General features: G+C 35.3%; 1 protein-coding gene across 2 annotated transcripts in view; it reads right to left on the reverse strand.

Moving 5' to 3' along the window:
• Positions 1–19,198, reverse strand: part of DHX9 (DEAH (Asp-Glu-Ala-His) box helicase 9) — a 53,894-nt gene that overhangs the window by 18,095 nt on the left and 16,601 nt on the right. Inside the window, exons 3-14 of one of the 2 annotated variants that reach the window (XM_012639995.1) lie at positions 18,897–19,008; positions 17,604–17,716; positions 16,761–16,909; positions 15,203–15,339; positions 14,343–14,389; positions 11,999–12,135; positions 11,566–11,655; positions 11,311–11,472; positions 11,089–11,166; positions 9,988–10,179; positions 4,116–4,257; positions 3,626–3,708 (exon numbers count right to left, since the gene is read on the reverse strand). In XM_012639995.1, the coding sequence (XP_012495449.1) occupies positions 3,626–3,708; positions 4,116–4,257; positions 9,988–10,179; positions 11,089–11,166; positions 11,311–11,472; positions 11,566–11,655; positions 11,999–12,135; positions 14,343–14,373 (915 nt within the window). In that variant the 5' untranslated portion in view covers positions 14,374–14,389; positions 15,203–15,339; positions 16,761–16,909; positions 17,604–17,716; positions 18,897–19,008. The remainder of the gene's footprint in view (positions 1–3,625; positions 3,709–4,115; positions 4,258–9,987; positions 10,180–11,088; positions 11,167–11,310; positions 11,473–11,565; positions 11,656–11,998; positions 12,136–14,342; positions 14,390–15,202; positions 15,340–16,760; positions 16,910–17,603; positions 17,717–18,896; positions 19,009–19,198) is intronic. The other variant, XM_012639994.1, reaches the window with a different exon arrangement.

Genomic DNA, 19,198 nt, shown 5'->3' on the forward strand with positions numbered 1-19,198 from the left:
GTATTATAAAGCCACAAGCCATCAGTGAAATTCAGTTTCTTACATGGCTTATAGAAGAAGTACAAGAAACAAAGGGTTACAGTGGGATACAACAACAGAATTCTTAAAAATAGTTGTAACCTAATAATTGCAGGAATCAGAAATGTGTACTATTTGGGTAGGGGAAGGGGAGGAGAAAAATTCATCAATGAGAGCAAAGAATTCATCTCAAATTTTTCAGTGAAATTTAAATTTATAGGCACACTTTAGCACATGACTCACACCTGGCTCTATTTTTAAATTTTACTTTTTCTTAACTTTATGGGAATGCATATTTTATGTTATCTTTTGGGATTTCTTTTTTCACATACTATAACATTGCTAAGGTTCATCCACACATTATTATAGTCATTCTGTCTGTTGACTGTTTAATATTCTTGTATATGAGTATATCAGTTAATTCACTTACTCTTGGTAAGTATTTGGGTTGTTTCCAGGATTTTATTAATGGTAATGTGAACATCTGCTATTCTGAACATTCTTCTTCATGTCTCCTGCTATACTTATCCAAGTATCTATAGCTAAGTGTGGATATGGAATTGCTGAGCTATACAATATGTAAATGTTGAACTTCAAGAGATAATATTAAACTATTTTCCTAAGTGGTTCCATTATTTATATATCTCCATGAAGAGTGGATAAGAGATGCTGCTGATCCACATGCTCTCCAACACTTAGTATTGTCACTTAAGTTTTATTAAGCAGATGGACATAAAGCAGTACCTTACTGTGGTCTTGATCTGTACTTTCCTATTCCCCAATGAGACTGAATACCTCCATATGTTTATCAGTCAAATATTTAAAAGTATATTTTGTATACTTTTGTGTAAGTATATTTTACTCAGTTTTCTACTGAGTTGTCTGAATTTTTCTTATTGATTTGTAAGAATTGTTTATATATTTATATACGAATATACTGAAATCTTCTAGCTTGTGGGTTTTCCTTAAAGTATCTTTTGAATGAACAAATGATCTTAATTTTAATATAAACAAATATATAGATCTCTTATTTCAATGCTAGTGCATTTCATGTCTTAAGAAATCCTTTTGGCCGGGCGTCGTGGCTCACGCCTGTAATCCTAGCAGTCTAGGAGGCTAAGGCGGGAGGATTACTTGAGCTCAAGCGTTGGAGACCAGCCTGAGCCAGGAGTGAGACTCTGTCTCTACTATAAATAGAAAGAAATTAGCCAAACAACTAAAAATAGAAAAAATTAGCCAGGCACGGTGGTGCGTGCCTGTAGTTCCAGCTACCCGGGAGGCTGAGGCAGGAGGATCGCTTGAGCCCAGGAGTTTGAGGTTGCTGTGAGCTAGGCTGACGCCACGGCACTCTAGCCTGGGCAAGACAGTGGGACTCTGTATCAAAAAAACCAAAAAAAAAACCAAAAAAAAAGAAATCCCTTCATAAGGTCTAGAATTATGCTGCCCTACTACAGTAGCCATTAGCCACATGTGCCTACTAAGCATGTGAAATGTGACTAATCTGAACTGAGACGTGCTTTAAGTATAAAACTGTAAAATTTCTCATTAATATGTTTAAAAATATTAATATTTTCTGAGTTAAAAAATATATTAAAGTTAATATCACCAGTTTCTTTTTACTTTTTTGAATGTATTACTAGAAAATTTAAAATTATCTTTATGGCTCACATTATATTTCTATTGGACAGCACTGGCTAGAAGATGTTTATATTTTCTACTTGAAAGTTTGAGGGCTCCTGTATATCAACACATGTAAAGTTCTCAATCTATCTGAAGTTGATTTTTATATCTGGTTATGAGGCAGAGATCCAATTTCAACTACGTCCTTAGGGATGGTCATTTCTTTCCAGTTCCATTTACTGAATATAGCCCATTTCCTTTCTCACTGACATGCCATCACTGTCTTAAACTAAAGCTGCATACAAAATCTAACACAAAATCTGCTTCTGTACCCTATATTATTCCATCAAAGTGTCAACCCATGTATCACACTGTCTCAATTACTATAGTTTCAAAATAAGTCCTCTTATCTGTAAGGGAAGACTCTCCATTCTACTCTTCTTCAGAAGTAGTGGCTATTTTTGACCATGAATCTTTAAGTATTTATAATCAACTTATAAGTTCTATGGAAAAACCCTGCTAGGATTTTGAAAGAATTGCATTCAAACTGTGGATCAACTTGCAAAGAATTGATATTTATATGATATTAAGTCCTTCTATCCATGAACACGACCTGTTCTTTTTTAGTGCTTCATAACAATAATTTATTTCTCCTGTAGAGGTCTTGCATGTCTTTTTGTTAAATTTATTCTTAAGTACTGGACATTTTGACCATTGCAATGGTATCTTCTTTTTAGTTACTTTCTAGCTATTTGTATAAAAATATAAAGAATGAAATTGACTTCTGTAGATTAACCTTTTATCGTTATTTAACAACCATACTGTTATATTCTCCTACTATCTGCAATAATTGATAAGTGCTTTTGGGTTTTCTATGTAAAGTGACAAAATTATTTAAGATTTACTTGAAAGAGAACGTAAGTTTCTGCAAAGGCTTTTTTTCATTTTTCATTGTGAACGGCCCATTATTATAGACCTGACAATCTTTTAAGAAAAGCTTATTTTGTTAGGAAAATATTAATGATGATCCATATTATTTCAGTATTTGGGGTGATTTAAACCCTAAGAACACTGGTATATCAACAAGCGAGTAAAGATAAATCCAAACATTTAATTCATTAATTAAGTCAATTAGGAAAAAAGATAAAGCTTCCAAGCAATCATGAATAACAAAAACAGCAAAAATTTTGTCCCACTGAATAGCTGGATTTCTGATTGTAAATGTCACGATGAACCATCCAAATTATTTTTACTTGCTTTAGATTAACAAAGGTCAAAATTTTGCCAAAACTAAAGATGATTAACTACAATAGTTATAAAAATTTCTGAAGAGGAGTTCCTCCAAAGAATGTTTTGAGTCATAATAGCTTGGTTACAGTTTGAATGAACATATTGTCAATGTACTGACACCTTTGAAAGATTCTATACTTGGCTTGGATATAATAATACAATTATATAGTAAGTTAATTTTATACAGGACCAAAGGACCAAAAATGGGAGGGAAGGAAAGTAAATTCTAGATTGTTCCCAATTGTGGCATGATTATCATTATTAATATCTGAAAGGATCAGAGCTACAAACATCCAAAAAGACATTGTTAATTATATAAAATAAAAATTGTAAACTTTATCACAAACTTCCAATTCAAAGAAAAACTAATCATTATAAAAATTTCATCAACTATTCAGTCATAAATTAGTTCAGTTGCTGAATTATGCCAGCTCTTACTGATCACTACAGTTATATATTAGAATGAAAAATCTTCACTTTTAGAATGCTGAGGGTTTAATAAAGGGGAAAAAAAGGTTGAATGGTTTCACTAAAGAAAGGTGTTCAACAACTTAGTGACTTAAGTTCATTGTTTTGATAGAAGATAAATTATAAGCAGTGGGGAAAGGGAAAGTAAAGCAAAGACATTCTACTTTGATTTCTCTCCATTTAGAAATAGTATTAGTAGTACCTTACCATAATTCTTCAAATTACTTACATTAATGTCTCTTTCATGTATTTCATCTACAATTACATGACTGATTCCTCGAATGCCTGCTTCTAATTTTCTTAGGAGCACACCTTGGAAAGAAAATCAGAGCAACAACTAGAGATGTGTTTCTATGTTAATTAGAGAAAAGTAGAGAAGTATACAGAAAAGCTTAAAGAAGTAAATTTCTAGACAATCAACTATATTTCAATTAATATAACCCCAGGATCATTTTAGGAAATAATCACTTGTATATTTAAAGTATTAAAAAGGTGATGGTTTACTATAAAATACGTTTTTCATTGATTTCATTTTCTCTAAGCTACAACCACCAGCAGGTACATCATGCTCTCCATGAAGAAAAAAGTGCCAAAAGTCCTATTTAAATAAGAATTCTGAGATTGGCTCATTATTTTTAGCCATTCTGGAATGTTACCAAGTTTTTCTCACAAACACCACAATATAAACACTAAATGAAAGATCAAAACACATTACTGACCTACAGTACAAAACATTATACTGGCATGAGGACGGGGAAGTATAGACTCAAATCGAACACTATAGCCGCAGCTTTTTCCAGGCTCTTCTCCTCTCTCATATGCAACTCGTTCTGCCACAGAAACCGCACTGATTCTTCTGGGCTGAGACAAGAAAAAGGAAGTGATATTAAAAAAAAAAACCCCACAAAATTACAGTTATACTTGTTTATTAGGGCATTTAGATTATTATAGTTAATCTGTCCTACTATTAGCTGAGTTAACAGTTAATGACATTTTTAGTAAGCTCTAAAATTTGTTTTTTAAAAATTAGGACAAAAATACTACTATTTAATTTTATGGCAAACACTTTAAAAAGGCTGTTTTTCATCTTGTATATAAAGCAATTTTATGTTTTTTATAGATAATAAAATTTGTCACTGGCACCACTTTTTTTTTTTTTTTTTTTGAGACAGGGTCTAGCTCTACTGCCCGAGCTGGAGTGCAGTGGCACAATCACAGCTCACTGCAACCTCAAACTCCCCTGGCTCAAGGGATCCTCCTGCCTCAGCCTCCAGAGTAGCTAGGACTACAGGCACATGCCACCAAGCCTAGCTAATTTTTCTATTTTTTGTAGAGACAGGGTCTCACTATGTTGCTTAGGCTTGTCTTGGACTGCTGGCCCCAAATGATCCTCATACCTCAGCCTCCCAAAGTGCTAGGATTACATGAGTGAGCTACTGAGCCCGGATGGCCCCAATTCTTAAATAATATTCAGAGTGAATTTCCAGTAGGGAAGTGGGCAAAGCCACACACACAGGGCTTGCTTTTGTACCTGCCTACTACACTAAAAACACACTTTGAGAAAATCATTTAACAAAGACATACAGGAATCAGGAAGGTGAACTGCCTTCTTTGCCATATGTACAGAGACCATGTTTCATTCACTTATTAACTCAATAAAAAACTCATTGCGCTTCTGCGTCAGATACCACAGAAGATGCTAGAGATAGGAAACTAAATTAAATCACTCCTGTTTTTTTGATGAGCTTACACAGCAGGGAAAACTGAATGTACATTACTGTTTCCAGCAATAAATCTGCAGAACCCTTAAGAAGAATGCTGTAGGTTAATGTTTTAAGTGTTGGACCTTGATTTTTACGAAAAATTCTCTGTAGTGTTCCATATATTCTATGTGCACAATCTTTACTTGGTAGATATTACAGCTATTATGATACGCTTAAGGTATAGCTACAGAGGTACATACAAATTTATGGACTGAATGCTTTTAAGTTGCCTTGGATTTTTGTCAAAAAGTTCCTGCTGACAGGTTGGATTTTATTATAGTTTCTTGCTTGAGAAAGCCTTTTCTGAGTTTCATATTTACTTAAGTACCTATGAGATATTCCATGTTATGACATGACTAGGAAACCAGAGGCTGTCACAATCTTTAAAAAATTGAAAATAAAAAAACCCAGTAACTTCACTAGAGCTACCAATATCTTTTGAACTAATGTAAAACATGATTTAATTCCCATATTCCTAATATAAGAGTCCCTTAGGGTATGGAGTTAGTAACAAATACAAGTGTACAATTGCCTAGTTCATATTTATTCTGCCCATAAACCTAACAGATTGAAAGATGACTTGAACATAGTGCATATAATTTTCCTTACTAATTCCATCTGGTTTACAGCCAGAAGAAAAGCAGTAAAAAAACCTTTTAATTCTTACTATGACTTTAGCTCATTATGAATACTCCCAGGATAGGCATTTTGTGTGGGATAACACCGCTGTTTAATGTGAAAGGGTACTAATGAATGTTTGAACACTTCTCAGACTGCAAGTCAGATGTAGCCTATGAAGTTGCTCTGATTATTCCTTAAATAACCTACCCCTTCCCTTTTCTCTTAATCTTTTGTGCTTCAATATTTATTTTATATAGTGTCCCACAGTGAATAAATACAAGGCAAGGCTCACAGGTAAAACATTTATCTATACCTGCAGAGTGACTTTTGTATATGCCTCCAATATTTAAAGAATCAACACTGTAGAGACTTCCAGAATAATTATTAACATTTGTGTAACAATAAAAACCATGGCTGCACATACTATCTTACTTGTGCTTCGGAATAGTAAGATCTTCTTTTTCCAATTTCAACAGATAAAAACATAAGCCCAGAGAGGTTATTTTGCCTAAAGTCATATAAATGACTTAAAACTTACATTCAAATTTTCTTTACTCCCAATCTAATCTTTTCCCCAATTATTCTGCCTTTATTTTTATAACTTTTTGTTGCATGTGATTAAATATGTTAAAAATAACACAATAACCGACTTAGAAAGTACGGGATGAAAACAAGGGATAATGTTCTTAAGTCATTCCAGCAGAATAGTTCAAATTGTCCACCATATTGAGATTGTAATTTTCATTACATATATCTGCTGATCTCATTCTTTCTTAAACATTATTTAAAAAATTTTTAATTTCCAAAATATTAAGGGTACCAATGTTTTTGTTACATGGATAGCTTTATAATGCTTTAGTTAGGGCTATTAAGTGTGCCCATCACCCGAATAGTGTTCATTGTATCTGTTTGGTAGGTTTTTACCCTTCCCCTTCACTTTCTCTATAGAATCTTATTACTCTTGCCTGGAGTCCAGCCCCAGTAGTAGGTAGTTTAAAGTGATAACTTCTTCCTCGCACTTCTGTGTAGTTTATAAATTAACTGAAACAGCTAATATTTACTGAGTGCTGACTGATATTAGTATGTACCAGATACTGGGTAACATTTTTCCGTACCATAAGACGTTGAAGACCTCTCTCCCAAATGGTTCTTTAGTAGCATTCTAGGCACCACACCTTTGATGTATATCTCTTGGCATTTATTTACCCAGAACTACAGAAATTTCTTCTATGTCAGGGATCTCTAACTGAAGGGACTCTCCAACTGAAGTTCTAAAAGGTGGCAACTTGGTTCCTCTTTTTTTCTCACCAGAGTATTAAATACAGAGTAATAGAACTAGGCCACAACGAAATATTTCAAGATTCCTAAGGCATTAGATATTATATAACATAATCAGGCTCCACCATCGCTATTTTCTAAGTTCTGAGCTTATTTTATTTATTTATTTTTTTTTTGAGGGAAAGCTGTATCCTGAAATAATGGCACTATGGGGTGGGTATAGGATTAATAAAATATTCACAGATAATATTAATTTAACATGCTTGATTTATATCCTAATAATTATAATTTATCTCTTTCAAACAACTTTAAAGTCAGAAGATAACTATTTCCTATTTTAAAATTTTCTACATGTAGCCCAGGAAGTTTTAAGAGGCTTGGGTATGCATAGCCAAAGCAGAATTCAGTGAGTTTGGTTGAGAATTTACACTAAGCCTGGTGATAGGGTTGAGGGTCATAATTTGAGCTACTCATTCTGTTTTATTCTAGTCCATAAGTCTAAACTTGTGCTCTGTGACTTGAGATAATACACTTAAACCACGAACATAAAAAACTTTCTAATACTTAATGACTTCAACTGGTATCCTACAGATGCCTAAAAGTGGAAGAAAAGGAAAAATGACACAACAGTGACATTACTACAAAAATTACCAATGCTATCTCAGACTGTGTTAACAGAAGTACTACATAATATTTGAAATATTGAAAATATTAAAAAACTATTCTATAATGACCAATCAGTATGCTCAGGCCTACCTTTTATATCACAGGTAGGATGCCGACGCATTTGAATGTGGTTAATTGGATCCTAGACTTACCTTATCTTCATGGCGTAACTATGGATGTTTATAGTTAAGACATATTAACTATAAGTTCATACTAGGACACTATACAGGTTTTTAAATTTTTGAAGACTTGTTATAGGTAAGAGGTATCAGAGACTGATCTGGGGGCAAACACTAGGACAAAAAGATGGAAGCCACAAAATGTAGATACAATGATAGTTACATGTCATTCTTCCAAAATTAGAAGACACAGGCTTGCAAAGTAATACATTTTCATGCCACTGGAAATTTTTAAGTGGAAGTTAGATAACCACCTATTATGAACATTCCACTGTGGGTAGGAAAATGGAGTAATTCTCTGAAAATATTTTCCAATTCTAGGATTCTACTATTTTATAAAGGAAGTCTACTGGATAAATGAAAGCTGTTTTCATACTCCTTAAAAGAAGTAGAATAACATCTGACCCACTATTTCACCCTGTAGCTCACTGCTATACGTTTATTAAGTCTGAATATAGAAACCTGTGCATTTTACAAATGAAACTACTGGAAATGTCCAAATTATTTGGGACAGGGCACAAGTTAGTAAGCAGATAATACAAAATTGAAGATCACCACACAAAAGCCATTTTTGTCTTGCTTGAACAACTCAGTTTTGGTAAGTTAGGTAAGTAGTAAAAAGATACTTCTCACTTGGACAGGAATTGGTTTTATCCCACTCATGACATGCAATAACTTCTGACTGAGAACACCTGTCTTTAAGTCATTTGTTAAAATCTGCATTTCTGCCTATATGCCTAAACTGCTTCTAAGGTTGAAAATGGATAGCTGTAGTGAAGAGGAAAGGCAGAGCAGAGCTCAAGGTTTCTCTTCTGCAAAATGGTGCCCTCCTGAACAATAGTTCTCCTAAAAGATCAGGTAAGGATTAAGAGCAAGGATAGTTTATTCAATCATGGTAGTTGGGGTTGGAATATTCACTGTAAGACAAAGGATTCAGTCAGTTTTGGGGGTGAGAAGGGAAATCAGAGAAAATTGTGAGAACAAGGAGTGAGGGATATTTTCCCAGAAAAACATGGATTGTATTTTTTCAACTCTGAAATGTCATCAATCTTGCAACATTGATTCCTTCTGTAATTTTTTAGGCCAAAAACCTCAACTCTCACATAAAACAGTTACCAGTTATTAAAATGTGTCTCTATTTCAGAAATGTTAAAAAATATTTCAGAAATAGGCTATGTACATGTAAATGAACATTTTTTGTTATTTCAACATTCATGATCCACCTCTAAGTATCAGTAATGCACCCCAGGTTAAGAAGCTCTAATTCAAGATCTGAATCTGCCTGAGAGGTGGCATCTATTTACAATGCTCTCCTTTCAAGAGCCAGAAATACAGGTTTAGAGCTGATGAAACTGCTTTAACCTGAGAATGCTTGAAAGAGCTAATTACTTCTTCTTTAAGTACTAGGACAAATTTGAGGGCCTTGCTGATTGCTAGTAAGGTAATACATTAATTAAAAGGAAAACTCCTGAAGGCAGATTGCTTGGTTTTGAATCCTAGTTCTACCACCTTCTGTGTTAACCTTGGGCAACTGACCTTCTCTGTGCCTTAATTTAAGAAATATTAAATAACATTTAGATCTCAGGGTCATTATGAACTTCAAATGAGTTGGGGGAAAAAAGCGCAACTGTTTATAACAGAATCTGGCCTACAACAAGCATTCAGTATAAGTGAACCATGACATATTTTGCTGGCTTGCCTATTCTGGCTCAGACTAGTTTTTACTCAATATTAAGGTGGTAAGAGAGATGATCAAGATTTATATGTGAACTTGAGAAAGAATTCTCGATCTTGAGTTTGATTCTAGGCCCAAAGACTCCCTTTAGCTCAGATAAAAAGAATCCCCTACACGGTCCAATTTAGCTTACCAGTCAGTGTAGGATATTGGAGATTAGAAAAAGACATATGTTCTTCCTACTAATTTATTTTTTGAATTTAAAGGGTCTAATGCTCCAACAATCTCAGAATCTTATGTGACTACAAAGCGAAGCTGATCAAAGAAAAGAATTAGGAATAGTGTGGCCTCTAGGTACTTCCATCTCTCAAACTCTATCCACACACCTCATAGTTGGTTTGCTACTTACCTGAGTTACTACAATATTACACTCTGCTGCTCGGTCATTCTGAATAAAGTCATCTAGAATAAACTGGGGAACTTGTGTGGTTTTACCACATCCAGTAGCTCCTCGGATAATGACAACTGAATTTTGACTAATTGCATCCAGGATCTCACTTTCAAATTTCTTCACAGGCAGTAACTCTCTCTCCTGTAAGATCTGCATTAGAAAAGTTATACCTTAGTCAAATTTCTACCAACATATACGTTTAGTGTCCTAATCCTTAAAAAAAAAAACCCAAAACACACAAAAAAAGCCTGTCATCTCCACAGAAACTTATTCCTTTCTACCAGCTTAGTACTCAAAATATTTTTCATAAAGAGTGTATATATTTATGTCTCTAATAAAACTGCTTCTCTTTTCACTAAATTTCTGAAGAATTTATCTTGTGGTCCTATTTATACCTTTATTTTTGTTCTCCCTGAACATTTCACATGCATTCCCTTTAACATTGCTTTTTTTGAGACAGAGTCTCACTCTTTTGCCTGGGCTAGAGTGAGTGCCACGGCGTCAGCCTAGCTCACAGCAACCTCATACTTCTGGGCTCAAGCAATCCTTCTGCCTAAGCCTCCCCTCCCGAGTGGCTGGGACTACAGGCATGCGCCACCATGCTCGGCTAATTTTTTCTATATATTTTTAGTTGGCCGATTAATTTATTTTCTATTTTTAGCAGAGACGGGGTCTCGCTCTTGCTCAGGCTGGTTTCGAACTCCTGAGCTCAAACAATCCGCCCGCCTCGGCCTCCCAGAGTGCTAGGATTACAGGCGTAATCCTAGCCACCGCGCCTGGCCTAACATTGTTTTTCATTTGAGAAATACTAAAAAACAACAACAAAAAGAGTTATTATCCCAAATCTCTCCACCTTCATTAAATTACATTAAGAAGTCAAATTTTCTCCTAGGCCCTCGACTCATAGTAACTACCCTCAGAGTTAACTAGGATTAGCAGTTTATTATGTATCTTTGATCTACCCTCCTAAAAAGGGCAAAATATATTATTCACTTTTCCTCATACCTAGAACACTCTGAAGCTCTGGAAACCACATATCTAAATATTTCACAGACTTACTGCTTGCAAATCATGATCCTGTTCCAGCTGGTACATTAATTCACTCTTGAGGTCCATGCTTATTTGTTCTGGAGTAGCCTGTAAAATGAAAATGCAATATAGTCAAACAAAGGCACATACCTCAGCTTCAAGTGAAATCCATATTTTAGCTAGACATACTAATGAAGTATATTCAAGAGTAAAACACTAGAGTCTGATCTCAAAAAACAATGTTGCACTCACGTAAGCAAGGGGTCCCTCGTCAATGTTGCTACTAGTCCAAGGATTCCAATTGGATTGTGGAGGTGACCAAGGAACCACACCCACTTGGTTCTGTCGCTGAGATGGTTCAAAATGAGCCAATTTGCCAATGTTGAGTACAACCGGCACAGAAGGATCATCAGGCTATTAAAAATAAGAAAATTAAAAAAAAAAAATATGAGTCGCTTGTCTGATGAGAGAAGTTCTATACAAAAGTGAACTTAACTATATGCTTACTGGGGGCACAATCTCAAGATTTAGCTCTTGAATGACGTTTTGCAGCTGATGCTCTAAATCTTGAGAGAGATTAACGTTGTAAGGCTCCACCTACAGAGAAAGGATGACCATAAATATCACGTAACACACATATGAACATTTACTCAAATCTATTACAGTGGTGCTGTAGTGTAGCTGACACTAAGGCTACAATATTCCTAAATCAATAATCAGTTCCCTTTGGTGAGAGATTTATTACTTTAGTGATTAAATATTTACTTATTGTAAATAGACAGCATGACACTAGACATAGCGATGGTTAGTAGGGCCATTTTCATTTCTTGAGGTAAGATGCCTAGAACTAAATATTTATTACACTTCCTTAGCCAAATACTAAAAAAAGCTAAATGGAACCTTAAAATATCTTATTGGACTATTAAGTCTAAAAACTCACTGTCTCTCCTTCTTTCTTCTTTGTAAGTCCAGAGTAAGCTTCTATCACTCCGAGATGGTAGAGTTGTCTGACAAGTGACAGGGCACAGGACTGTGCTGCTAGTTTCTTATTTGATCCATGTTCTCGTGCAAAAATCCCTACAATGTAAGGTCAGGATTACCAAAGACAGAAGGATAATCACCTGAGTAAAGAAACATCTTATCACAAGCAACTAGGCGCTTAGGCACAAAAGCCCTAAAATACAGTGTATGCATGGGTTCTACTTCCTTTTCATTCAACCAGCCAACCAAAAGCAATTCCATAACAGCTTATCAACTAAATAACCAACAATTTTGATTACAGGCTGACACTAAGGCATACATACAAATCAACATTATTAAAGCAAATAACCTATTTCAACAAAGCTATCATTGTTAATATAATTTAACACTAAAACAGGGGAAGAAAACAGTTAACTTCTGAAAAGTAACAGAGTCAAAAAACAAATCAAAGATATGGTGTCTGAATGGTTACCTAGAGCAGTGGTCAGGAAATAACTTCAATTAATAAATATTAATATGTTAGGTTTTGCAGGCCATATAGCTGTCACAACTATTGAACTCTTCCTTTAACGTGTGAAAGCAGCCACTGACAATACTTAAACTAGGGTTTGACAAACTATAGACCTGGGAACTAGAAATGGATTTTATGTTTTTCAAGAGTTGTAAAAATAAAACAAAAGTAACAATGTGTGATATATGTGACCTGGAAAGCTTTTACTATCTAGTCCTTTACTGAAAAAAGTCTGCTGTCCCCTGACATAAATGAATGAGTGTAGCTATGTTCCAGCAAAACTATAAAAATAGGCAGTGGACTAGACTTGGCCAGAGGGCTATAGTTTGCTGACTCCAGCATTAAACTGAAGCTAACAGTTACTCATACTCATTTTTTTTTTTTTTTGAGACAGAGTCTCGCTCTGTTGCTCAGGCTAGAGTGCCGTGGAGTCAGCCTAGCTCACAGCAACCTCAAACTCCTGGGCTCAAGCGATCCTCCTGCCTCAGCCTCCCGAGTAGCTGGGACTACAGGCATGTGCCACCATGCCTGGCTAATTTTTTTATATGCATATTTTTTTAGTTGTCCAGCTAATTTCTTTCTATCTTTAGTAGAGACGGGGTCTCACTCTTGCTCAGGCTGGTCTCGAACTCCTGAGCTCAAACAATCCACCCGCCTCGGCCTCCCAGAGTGCTAGGATTACAGGCATGAGCCACCATGCCCGGCCTATTCATACTCTTAAAGAAAATTCTAATAGAAAGTTTCCTCTCCTCCAGTATCATCTGGCTTTAGAACATATGACTATAAAGGAGCAAGGAAGGGGTAAAAAGATACTTTTCTGCCTAACTAGCATAGTCAAATTAATCCTGATGATAGGATCAGTGGGCTGACAAAGCCTGCCTTTCGCGAACTCCATTCCTTATTATCCCCCATCCACTCAAAATAACTTATTTTTAAAGTCTAGGATTAGAAATTCAACATCATCTCCTGAAGAATCAATCAGTCAATGGTTTGATTCTAGCAGGAAAGTCATTCCTCTGTTAAGTTTAAATCATTAATGTAACTTGTAGAAATCTCAAGCTGGAAAGAATCTTAGGCCATGCCTCTCAATCTGCACGTGGGTAAACCGAGCTCCAGTGATGTAAGGTGTCGATTTATTCAGGGTCACAAAACTTGTAACAAAACCAGGTACACTGGGCTACTTCCTTATCTTTCAAGCATAACACATTGCTTGCCTTAAACTTACTGCCTAACAATAAAGAATATAGGGCATCGTATCTTAGTCTTTTTACTTTTTCAATGAATAACCCCAATCTATTCCTTAAGTGTTTCCTCAGGGTAATATACTCACATTTAACTTCTTTACTCTATGACTCAAATGCTATACAGCCACTTTTAGGCATCCAAACCTATCATGTGATGTACTCCTTTCTAAATTTCACCTTAGCTTAGTTTTTATCTGAACTGAAAGGATACTTTTATATATAAAGATGAAAAAATGTTTTAAAGTTTTCTGGTTAGTGTGCTCATTTTTAAAAATGAAAAAAAAATAAAGTTCTTTGATACTGGCAGACTCCTAATCATCCTATCGTTTATCTTACCTTTGAAATATTACACTAGCATGATCTTTTTTCACATGCAAACTGGGAGGCTGCTAATTTATATAATTACTAATATCCTAAAATATACCCTAGATGCTATCTTATGTTCTTTCAATAATAATACAGTTTATATATAGGTGGCTCAAGACCTTAATGTAATGATTCCTCCTTTATAAAAAGACTTAGAACATCAGGGAAGCAGTAACACTTACTTCTGCCCAGCTGCTTGATATAAACGGTCATTTCTGCAATAAAGCTCCTGTAACAACACATACAAACAAGGTTAGGAATTTCACTGTTAGAAATTACTAAATCCAGGTCTCCCAAGTCAGGCAGGCTTTCCAACTGCTTAGGCAAATCACAGCAAAAAACAAAACAAAAAACAAACAAAAAAAACCCCATTGTAAACATTTCTGTCCAATCCTAGAACAAATGAAGCATATAAACTTCAAATAATATACAACATGGCATGAGACAAATATAATCAAAGTTGATGAGCCAATTGTTCATGAAAGGAAAATGTTAGAGCTTTAGATTCTGTATGTACTTACTCTTATTCCAAAGGTTGGAGTATGAATAGCTAGAATACATTCAATGAAAAGAAATTTTCCACTTAGCTTGGAGCCAAAAAATAAAGCAGGCCCAAAACTCTGTGTGTAGGCCACCCATGAATGACTGCAATCTCTTAAAATAAGCTAATATATGCAAACTCACACATGTACATACAAACACTTTGTGCATATCATTGGCTGCTGAGGCAGAGTTCTCACATCTGCCTGCAGTTGGAAGCAGCCTTTGATAACAAAAAATTTAGCCTATGTACATCACATTTATTTAAATCAGGTCCTAGAGAACAAAACACTTGCTCTAACATGATAGCTAAAACTGCTAGCAGATTCTAGGGAACGAATTTACGTTTCAGCAAGGAAAGAACTGTCTTTTGAAAACTATGCATTCTGGTCTTGCCACTGCTCAGGTACATTCTAACCTTAACTTTGTGCTGTAAATAAAAGGTTAGGTGAGGCTTAAGAAAAAAATGTTAGACTCCTTCCTATACCTCTTGTGAACTGACCTTTAGGCACAGCGGCTTCAGGGGTCAAAGGCCACTGGCTTTCAGGGGAACAACATCCACCCTTTCATTAAAGACACCGATGCCAGTATGTTTCTCAGCCAGGCTTAAAGTCAGCACTCAATCTCATTCTCCTCCACCTAGGGGGAACAGCGACACCAGAAATCAGTTTACAATAGTTTCCCATGTGATTGCTTAGTTCAGCCTAAGCAGCAGCACATGTGTGTATGAACACAGACCTCTGGTGTTGCTGTCTGTTATGCCTTTAAAAGAAGACATATGTGGAGCAATGCTGTCCTGGCTTCCCCAACTATTTTTGCCTCCCACATTTTCATGTCCTGAATTCTTCACTTCTTTGTATCGGAAACCAATGATAAGATACCGATAACAAAAATTGTTTGCAACCATGAGCTTCAGGCACACTTAGGTATCTTATTGTTAAAGGCACCAAGTGCTACTAAGCCCAATCAGTTCAGAAGGACAAAATATTAAAGAAAACAGATCATCAACAAGTATCTTTCCTATACGACCCGAGGGTTTGAAAAAGTCTGACACCAGAAATAAAATATTTGAGAATTCAGGATTGAACGAAACAGTGGGAAGCAGGGGAACCATGCTCTTAACATCATTTTGACCACAGTGACCAAGTTTTATTTTAGTAATAATTATTTTAGGATCGCTAAATGCATCCAAAGGAGAACACTTTGACTTTAAAGGCAAATATGTTTAATGTAGTCTGGACAATTTTTTCATATAATTGAAGACAGCAAACTGAAATCATTCAGAAGGTTCCATTATAATCTCCCTTCCCTTCCAATAAAAATATAGTGCCCCCTAGAGAGTCTAATCCATATGAGCCTTCCTGGGAGTAATAATTACTACACCCTGGAATGCTCTCAGGAAGAACAGCAAGCAGGCTGAGAAACATACTGTCACTGTTAAAATGAACCCCCCTTTTTGTTCAGTTTTATAAATTTAACAGAAAAAAGTATGCTAATTTAACCCACATACAAAAAGACTGAGGCTGTCCCTCTTCATCTTTATAGTAAGCCCTTATATTTCAACAGGACCCTTATGAGAGCTGGCAACTGTTTCAAAGCTGAAATGAAATCTGGATCCTACAGGCAACACAATCTACCTCTTGGACTCTGAAGCTTAAGTGTCTAACGACCCATTAAAGAATAACGAGAGTGAACAATAACGAGAGTGAACAAAATCATCACCTCTGGCTGGTTTTTGAGTCAATTATGGTGAAACCACTACTTGCAACTATGACTTCTGCCGCTAAGATACAAATGAGAACCTTAAAAGTCTAGCATCACAAGCAACAGATTTTTGCTCAACTTATTACACAGCTAAAATCACACTTAGAAGTGAAAACCATAGAAACAGCACATTACAAATCAATGAAAATTCTTGTGCAAAGTAATATATCTTTTCCCAATTCACTGCTAATCCACACGATGAACCAAATAATGGACAAAAATACAACACACTCAACAGTGAATACTCCAAACCACCTTAATTTACTATAGTAGAAAAAGAGCAAAAACAAGCAAACCTGTTGTGATCAGGACCCACTTGGGTGTACTTATATTCTCCTTGAATCTTTTCTTTTTGGAAATACTGGTTTAGACGAGCCTTAGCATTTTCCAAGGTCCAGTTTCCATGAAGCCCAGCATTTAAATCCACTTCTTCTGACTCTAGAGTCTGTGGAATCGATGATAATTAAGTTTGGCTGTACTAATTTTATTAGTTATGTATACAATAAGGTACAGAAATTTATAATATCTTCTTTGTATCATCCTTTATAGTGCAAAAGCTGTTTTTAATAAGTTTCTAGTCGTAGTGGAAACTGAAATCAGAATTAGTTTTTATTGCATCTGAAAGCCCTACTCTATAAACAAGCTATTAATTACTATACTAATGCTATTAGTATATTAATGTACTAACTAGATTAGTACAGTTATTATTAATAAACAAGCTATTGGTTAATATGCTAATAATACTACACTGTTTAAATTATTTCTAAGGAAAAAAAAAACTGATTTTTTTGTGCTTGTTCCAACATTCTAAATACATTACATAAAAAAATAAGCCACACTATTAAGACAGTTTTACTGTAAGTGCTCATGAGATGAGGTTTCCTGAGAAAATTACATTTCCTATAAAGCAGATGAGGAGACCTTTTATTACCACCAAGAAAAAAACACTTTTTTCATGGGCAATTTGAATGGCCAGATTTAATGGGTGGGTTAGGTTTATAGTGACTTGATTAAACAAGAAGTCTCAAACAATCATTTAAGAGGAACACCAAATTACTAACTTGTGTCTATTTTAAACTTTGCTGTGAACTAAGTCCCAAGTCACATTCCCAGAGGTGTAACACAGGGTGCTAGCTTACCGCTTGTACTTCTTGTTCCTCCTTTTTTGAGTAGTAATCCTTCAAGTTGGCTCCCCGGTCCCAGGTGGGCCCAGGGACACCATAGCCAGAGGCTCCAATTCCAGAATTATTTTCTGTTAAAGAAAGAAAATGATTGTTCCCTTAATGAATCAAACTGTAGAAAAATCCTAAATATTTTAAAGAATTATTCTAATTCAGATTTTGGCCCTCCATGTTTAGAAATCCACAGTCTCACTTATTCAGAAAGAGGCCTAAAGTGTCCATGATTTACTTAAAAAGGGTTTTATCACTATAGTATAGGTCTAAATTGCAAGGCTGATATACAGTGGGAAGCTTCTTCATTAGTGAATGACAGTAAATGACCAACAATCCAGCATATAATGTCAACGTAGCTTTGTTTTTACTTGTTACATGTGAAACAGATTAAACAATAACTATTTCTTTCCTAAATATGACCCTGAAAAGAAAGCTAACTGCTAGGACTGGTGATGGAATGAGGAGAAGCTGAAGAGGTGAAAGAAAGTGATGACTCTTGATGAGAAAGCAGAATAACTAAAAGCAGCAGTTATCACTGACTGATCATTAGCCCCACTAAATTATGTGCAATTTTAAAAATTTACTCCTCAAGACAGTCATATGAGGTAGATACTACTGCTATTTCATAAGGATCTCAGACTTCAGCAATTTGACCAAAATCCTGCAATAGATATCCCAATGAAAGTTTTAACTACACACCAAGTCCTCACTTAAGGTTGTTGAAGGTTCTTGGAAACTGCAACTGTAAGTGAAACCATGTATAATGAAATCAATTTTTTTCTTATCAATGTTGTAACAAAACTATGTTGAAGGAAACAAAGTTATTTAAGGACCTGCTGTACATTTCACTTAAACTCAGTTTCCAAGGACCTATCAAATGAGGACTTCACTATATATAGAATTCAGCAATGGCTTGGATCCATAAGGTAAATAAACAGTCTATAATACATTTGGTAGGAATAAGTCAGAGACAAGAAAAGGCAATCCGTAAGACCCTTTAACCAAATGTTCTAACCTGTGCAAAATTTATTCAGAGATAAAAATTTAGTAAAAGCTAATGACAGCCAAGAATTATGCTGTGATACAATTTCTAAGAAAAATTAAATGATCTGGTGGTATGTGCAAATTTATGAAGACCTTGTATTGTCTCTATTAACTTCAATAGTTTTACCATAGTTATTCTTTCTATCCAAATGAGAAAGACATGGTGACCAACATTGTGTATATCTGTTATGTGCGTGCATTCAAGTCCCTTACCTGCCTTGAGAGCCAGATGGGGAGGAAGAGGTCCTCCCATGGTTGTCGGTAAACCTCCTCCAGCATTTGCTGTGTCAGGTATATCAGTAAGTGGGGGTGGTGGAGATGTTATCTGCAAGGAAAAAAGTCAAGCAGGGTCAGTGCTCTTGCCTTCACAGGGACCAGTAAATTCTTTTAATACTTAAAGGAAACCCATGTGTCACACCTCCTTTCCTCACAATATTACCATCTTTGTTTTTAGTGATTATGAAACTATTCAGAGAACTATTCAGAGTTCTCATTTCAGAGAGAAAAAGATAAGG

This window comes from Propithecus coquereli, unplaced genomic scaffold (genome assembly GCF_000956105.1).
Source record: "Propithecus coquereli isolate 6110/MARCELLA unplaced genomic scaffold, Pcoq_1.0 Scaffold146, whole genome shotgun sequence".
In the NCBI taxonomy this organism is placed as follows: Eukaryota; Metazoa; Chordata; class Mammalia; order Primates; family Indriidae; genus Propithecus; species Propithecus coquereli.